This window comes from Carettochelys insculpta, chromosome 1 (assembly GCF_033958435.1).
Source record: "Carettochelys insculpta isolate YL-2023 chromosome 1, ASM3395843v1, whole genome shotgun sequence".
In the NCBI taxonomy this organism is placed as follows: domain Eukaryota; kingdom Metazoa; phylum Chordata; order Testudines; family Carettochelyidae; genus Carettochelys; species Carettochelys insculpta.
The window spans coordinates 259,161,441-259,167,951 of NC_134137.1; the positions used below are offsets into that span (position 1 = coordinate 259,161,441).

A 6,511-nucleotide genomic window follows, 5' to 3' on the forward strand; every position below is an offset into this window, starting at 1 on the left:
CTAGGTAGAAGATGCGCAAGGCAACAGCAGGATTGGGACTAATTTAAGGTTTATGACTTGAGAGCTAAATAAGCTCTGTCACTAGAGCACACAAGTTTGGCATGGGGGTTAGCCTGAGTTACAAGTGTCTTTGAAGACAGTTTAAGTATTGATCTACTCAGCACTGTAAGACTGGTGACTTATGGTCAATTTCAATGATTAACCAACACCCAAATGCTAACAATGCTTTCTAAGTGGGGCTTAAGGAGGTCCTGCATAGGGTGACTATCAATCCCATTATAGGCAGGACAGCCTTCTATTTCAGGTGCCATTCTGGCATCCTGATTCATTTTGCAAAAGAGGCTAATTGCCTTGTATTTCATAGGGTTCACCATCTTGCCCCATGTGGGGAGCCAGGACCCAGATCACATAGTAGCTCAGTCACCACCCAGCTTCCCCTAGGGGGGCCTGGAGCTGGGCACCAGGGCCACAGGGCTTCTTGCAGGAAGCACAGGAGGGAGGTGTGAAGCAGGGCAGCATGGGTTGGAGCAAGAGCCCAGGCTGGGGATTGGAGTAGGGCTGGTGAGGGTTGAGCTGGTCTGCAGAGGTTGGAACCAGAACCATGGTGGGGGAGGGGTGAACAATGGCCCCATCAGGGCTGGAGATAGAGCTGCCTGGCTTCCCCCAGCTGGGAGCCACACCTATTCAGTGACAGGCTGCTACCCACAGCTTCATGGGTGGGGTGACAATCCTGCTTCTAGCTCCCCACATGGGAAATGACCCCATCCCAACAAAAATAGGACAGATACTTATCTCCCTGGCCAAATATGGGACATATGGGCACAGTAGTGTTCTGAGCAGAGCACTACTGCTGTGCCCTCAAATATCTGAACCTTAGTTTTATGGTACACTAAACTACCCCCTAGCCCTCTGCAGTAAGGCACCCTCTAGCTCTTCAGCAGCTGAAGCAAGATATGCACAGTAAACTGTACTCCATACAAGTAGTAGAGGGGCTCTCAGCCTTTGCTTTTCACAGTTGGAATGTGTTGCCCTATATAGCTTTGATACAATTGAGAGGGTGTAGCTGTACTACAGGGCCTTGCAGGCCCATTTCACCTATTGCCCCACCTATAGCCAAAAGGCCCTGTGATGTCAAGCCTGGTTTATGAGAATGACTGGTGATTCTTTTGCTTAGGTGTTGAATCAGGGGAGAAATAAGGCAAGCCTGGGACAGAATGATGCCTGAGTTTTTAAAACCATATCAATTAGCAACTTTGAAAGGTTAGTGTAAGAGCACTTCTGCAGTCATGCAAAGTTATGCAAAAGTAGTGTTAGTAACTTGTTTTAAGTTAACAGGAAACCACTCCATTTCAGCTACTCAGCTGGGGGTATATTAGAACTTGTAACTAATTCTAAAATCATGTTCTAGATGTATAGGAACCTGCAAAGTTAGTCTTAGTTGCTGCTAAGCAACAAGCATGTTTATAGAAAAAGTTGCAGGCACTTTGTCATTAAGACTTGGCATACTCCTACTAGACAGGACACAGTACTCCATTCAAATGCAGTGACATTTTATTTTGTTAACAGCTATTAAACAATTCATAATCTACATTCAAACAAAGTCACACCTGCTCAAGAAAGGCTGTAGCTAGTACTGTTAGTCATAACAGTCCTTCCCTCAGACCTAAGCCTATCCACCAAGAGATTAGTTTTCATTACTTCAGGACAGACAGCTAGCTAACATGCCAATGCACAGAGTCAAAAGGGAGATGGATAAATGGACAAGTTGGATTTTGTATTTTTTTTTTTTTTTTTTTTTTTTTTTTTTAAACTAATCATGTTTTTAGGTCAGAGATCCTTGGAGTTGGAGGCTGTTACAGCCTGTTTCCTTTGCCTCATTTTCTTGATTTTGTGGTTCTATGGAATTTGCAGGCACCTTGCCTGAGGGGATGAAGGGTCCCACAATCCAGGAGAGAGGTGTATTCTGCATCATGTAAGCCATCAGCTCATCCATGTATTCCTGGGCCTTCCTCACCATCTCCTGGCTCTGGGTCAGGAGGCTGCTGGAGAGATCCTGGAAGGAGTGGACAGTGGAGAAAGCAGCATGGAGCTCTTCTGTGTTGTGATAGACTTGCTGCACCTTATCCTGAAAGCTGCTGGGGAGGCCTTGAATGCTGGATACTAGCATCAGGCAGGCATCCTGCAGCTGCTGGAGAATGCTGCGGGACATGGCCAGAGTCTCAGACTCCATCTGGTGGATAAACAGATGGCACATGTTAACATTCTCCACATGAATAGCAATCAGAGCTGCTGCCCCCTCTGGGGGCAATGCCAGACATTGTGCTGATTGGTGCTAACGGCAGTGATCAAGGAGGCCTTCTTGGAAAGGCTGGCTCCAACAAGCCCTTTGGAAACAGGAAAGGCCACAACATGCTTCCTTCTATGTCACAGGCTGCTGTGAGGCAATAAGCCACATAGCAGGACCAGAACAGAGCATCAGGGAGAGACTTACGGTTTCCTCTGGTTGTGAAATGCATGACCTACAATGTCAGTTTGCAGGCTGTGCTAGGGTTAAGTATGTGAAAGAATGACTAAGATGAAGCAGAGTGACTTAACTCCTTAGGCACAGGGATTGTTGGTGCAACCACTTAAGGATGTCTAAGCAAAAATTATGCTTGTGGGGAGCAACCTTACAGAACAAGTTTTTGTATAAAAAGCTGACCAGCCACTTGAGAGCAGATTTGCTACCTTGTGACTAGATGGCCAAGCCACATATATACCTCTGTGTCTGCCAAGCCAGTGATCTCAGTTTCTTTTGGCTGCTTTCTATTCCAATTCAGCCACATCTGATAGAACTTCTCCTGGACATCTTGAAGTTTCATACCTCGCTTGATATGTTCAATCTAGAAGTGATTAAATATATTCAGACTCACATCAGTATTTACCATTTACACAGTAATTTTACCAGTAACTTTAGTTCTGCTGCCTAGCCCATGCCTTCAACCCACAGATGGGGTGCTTGGTGCATCAATAGGTCTAGTTACATAGCCATCTAGGCCTCATTGTACACTAGTGCATACAGAAGTAGAAGGGTCACTGTCCTGAAGGGCAGCATATTTGGGGATAGAGAGCAGGAGTCCAAGCCACCAGTTACTTCCTATATTTATCCCATCACCTGGGCCAGAGGCTACTAGTAGTTCAGCTTCAGGAAGTAAGAGTCCTTACCAGTCCCATAGCTTGATGAAGCTGGGATAGAGCCTCACTGATGCTTTGACTGGTATGTCTCATCTTGTCTAGGGAATAGCGGTAGGCATGTTGGCGGAGTTTGGTTGACAGGGAACCCAAACGCACAAAGTAGCTGCGATGCTCTTGTGCCGAGGGTGCTTCAGTCCCTTCCACAGATTCAGCAAGTTTAGCTAGCAGGGAAGAAAATGAGCGTCAGCCTTCCTAAGATTGGGAAATGAGTACAAGCTATAAATGGAACTGCCCAATGCTACCCTGAACTCTTATAAGGCACTTCCTAACAACTGTCAGAATTGCCATAGAAGTAACCACAGCCTTCAAAAGCAAAGCAGTTCAGTAGCACTTTAAAGTGGAACAAGATAATTTTTAGGTGATGAGCTTGTGGTACAGACCCACTTCTGGCATGGCTATGATCTGAACAGAACTAACCCTAGGAAAGTCCTATTTATTAGGTTCAGTTACAACCTAAGCCTGTTTTTGCAGGCATGGATCAAAGAATAGTCCTTGAGATCAACTTCATGCCTATAGTTCCTTCCAGTACCACCAGCCCAGCTTGATGCTTAGTCATTTCAATTCACTACATGCCCACCAACTCAAAGCTGAGGTGTAAGAGTAAGGTATGAAAATTCAGCAGCACTAGCATGTCACTCATTGCAAGAGTGAGAAGCTGTGAAAGATGTTTGGCCCAAAGAGAAGGCTATCCTGCTCTTGTGTTCTGACCTAGTTCCTCCTCCGTCATGGGAAGGTAGTGATCCAAGAGCTCTTCTGACTTCCCCAGCACTGCTTCCATTCCGCTCATGGCCAGTTGGCCCATTCTGGATTCTGCTACTGTGCTCATGCTGTCCATCACTGCTGACTTGGTGGCCTTCATCCCATCCTGCACAGCCTCCTTCGTCATGTCTACCACTCTGCTCATGGCCTCCTTGACATCTGACAGTTGTGAGGATGCCAACTCCTGTGTGTCAGGCACAGCCTGGGGGTAGAAAAAACCCAAGCAAGTCATTACTGATCAGGAATTCAGGGCAAACAGCTACATTGACCCAGGGATTCAAGTGAGTGTGGAGGCTACCACATCCTCAGCCCACTGGGTCATAAACCATCAGGGAGGAGATTTGTAGGTCACTATCAAACTTTAGCATAACTGCAGTCTAAGTACCAACTCCCTCCTCTTGATCATTTTGATGTGGAGTATTCCTCTGGAGGAGGCAACATCCCTTTATTGCTTTTAGAAACACTAGGTATGTCATTGTGGGATGAGTTTTACCTTCTCTGCCATTTGCTGAAGGGTTGGCATAGTCACCTCCACTTTGTCTGGTACTTCTGAAGCAGACTCACTCCCTGTGGAGAGACCCAGTGTTTTAGTCTGTTAATTTTGCTACTGCAATAAGCAGAAGCCCTGGCTTACAGCTGTAATGCGACACCCTTCAGGAGGTTCAGGCAGCAATAGTTTGCATTAGGAGGTGCCGCACTCTGCTGCTTGCATTCAATCTAGGGGTATTTAGCATCTTTCCCTTTACCATGTATGGCAATTCTGTTTCCTGCAACTTGAGGTCTTTTTGCAATGGTGACACTCCTGTTATCATCCCCCACTTTAGTTCAGCATTTCCTCCCACTCAGTAATCTTATGAAGATGGCTATGACTAGCCTCAGAACATGTTTTCCCTCACTATCTAGGTAGTTATTAATTGCTTCTCGTCCAGAGACGCTAGGCATTAATTCCCAGGTTGCCTATTCAAAGCAAGAGGTGTGTGTTGTGGATATAGTTGTGCTGGGCTAGGTGCAAGGGTCTCTCACTCAATACTCACAGCATTGAAGCTTTCAGACCAGATACTTAACTGATACTTTGGTGCATTCCAGACAGCTGTAAATCACTGCAACAGGTGCTGAGTGCAATGATGCAAATCAAGGGCTGGCATTGCTGGTCACAGACATGAGCTCAGAAGTGATTAGTGATTTTTAATAGTTTGACAGATCTGCTAAAGCAACACTGCAGTCCTAACAGTATTCAAGATACAAGGTAGGCAAGGAATCTACTTAACTGCAGTTCATGAAAATCCTTGTTCAAGCTTCTCTAGTTGCAGACTGAAAAGCTCTCATTTTGCAGATAGAGCCCTTTCAAAGGGTGTTCATGAACTGGGATTAGAGCTCAGCTACCTACTACCTCCCTGCTATAGTGAAGGGGAGTACAGGCTCAACATCAGTCAGTGTAAACACATCTTGTTATTTTCTAAGAGCAGATGGATGTTTACATACCTAGACTGACTAACTGTTTCTACAGTCCCAGCACCCCTACTTTTGCCAGTGTTAGAGTCTTGAGATCAGCATGGAAACAACTTGCCAGTAGGGTGTCACACTTTACTCACCCTCAGGTTCAAGGATAGGTGGAACCAACTCTGGGCTGCTGAGTGCCACATTGGTTATGGATGTCACTCCCTTCTCTGCCAGGTCACATAGAGACTTTACATAAGGATGGCTCTCCTTGGTGGAGCTATAAGCAGTGGCAGCCAAGTCACAGGTAACATTAACTAGGGATAGGCTGGCCACCCTCTCCAAGACATTCTAGTGAGAAAAAAAGGTAGCAGTCAAGAAAACAAGTAGTCGGTTTGGGAGAGATAAGCCATTGTTTTTCAATGGGTTATGCTCTCTAATGCATCCACCCCCAAAGAAATGCGTAATGGTATGAGAGTCTGAACAGCCTACCAGTTTCTGGCATAAGACTGCCTTAACTGGATCAGAAGTCTCACTGAGTAAGAACTATTGTGTTAAACCCACTACCAAAAGACAGGCATCTTTTGTCCTCACTGCTTGAGCCAGCGATACTTGAGGCAATACTTACCTGTTGCTCTTCCTGCCCAGGCTCTGGGGATGTCATATTTGGGTCTTTTCCATTAGAAGCCATTTTAGAATCAGATACACCTGGAAGAAAGCAAGTAGTTTAAGTTATAGCTTCCCCCCCATGAAGGGTATAGCAAGCAAGAGATGAAGAAAGTAGTCAGCTACTTTGAGAGCAATACACAAGAGCAGCCCCAGCAGCAGATCAACAAGGATCAAGTACAGTTGAATATTACTTTACTTACTAAAGAGCAAGTGGTCACAGCCTTAAAAAAAAAAAAAAAGCACACAGTTGCTTGAGATGAGAAAAACAGAAGGCACCAAAACCACAGGATCACTAATGGAATTAGAAAAATAGAACTTCAGACTGTAAGTGTGTATTTACTATTGAAGAGTATTTAATAGTTCTTGAAGAAGAAACAACAGAAACTTAACATAATCCCCTCTTTCATCTCAG

The 6,511-nt window shown here is 45.3% G+C and overlaps 1 protein-coding gene across 1 annotated transcript; it reads right to left on the reverse strand.

Moving 5' to 3' along the window:
* Nucleotides 1-1,822: 1,822 nt before the first annotated feature.
* Nucleotides 1,823-6,121, reverse strand: LOC142015718 (perilipin-3-like). Its single transcript, XM_074999540.1, has 8 exons — nucleotides 6,059-6,121; nucleotides 5,586-5,781; nucleotides 4,487-4,569; nucleotides 3,943-4,195; nucleotides 3,205-3,395; nucleotides 2,760-2,882; nucleotides 2,120-2,230; nucleotides 1,823-2,053 (listed from the first exon to the last, which is right to left on the reverse strand). The coding sequence occupies exons 1-8, from the start codon at nucleotides 6,119-6,121 to the stop codon at nucleotides 1,823-1,825; spliced, it is 1,251 nt and encodes a 416-aa protein (XP_074855641.1).
* Between the last annotated feature and the right edge of the window lie 390 nt (nucleotides 6,122-6,511).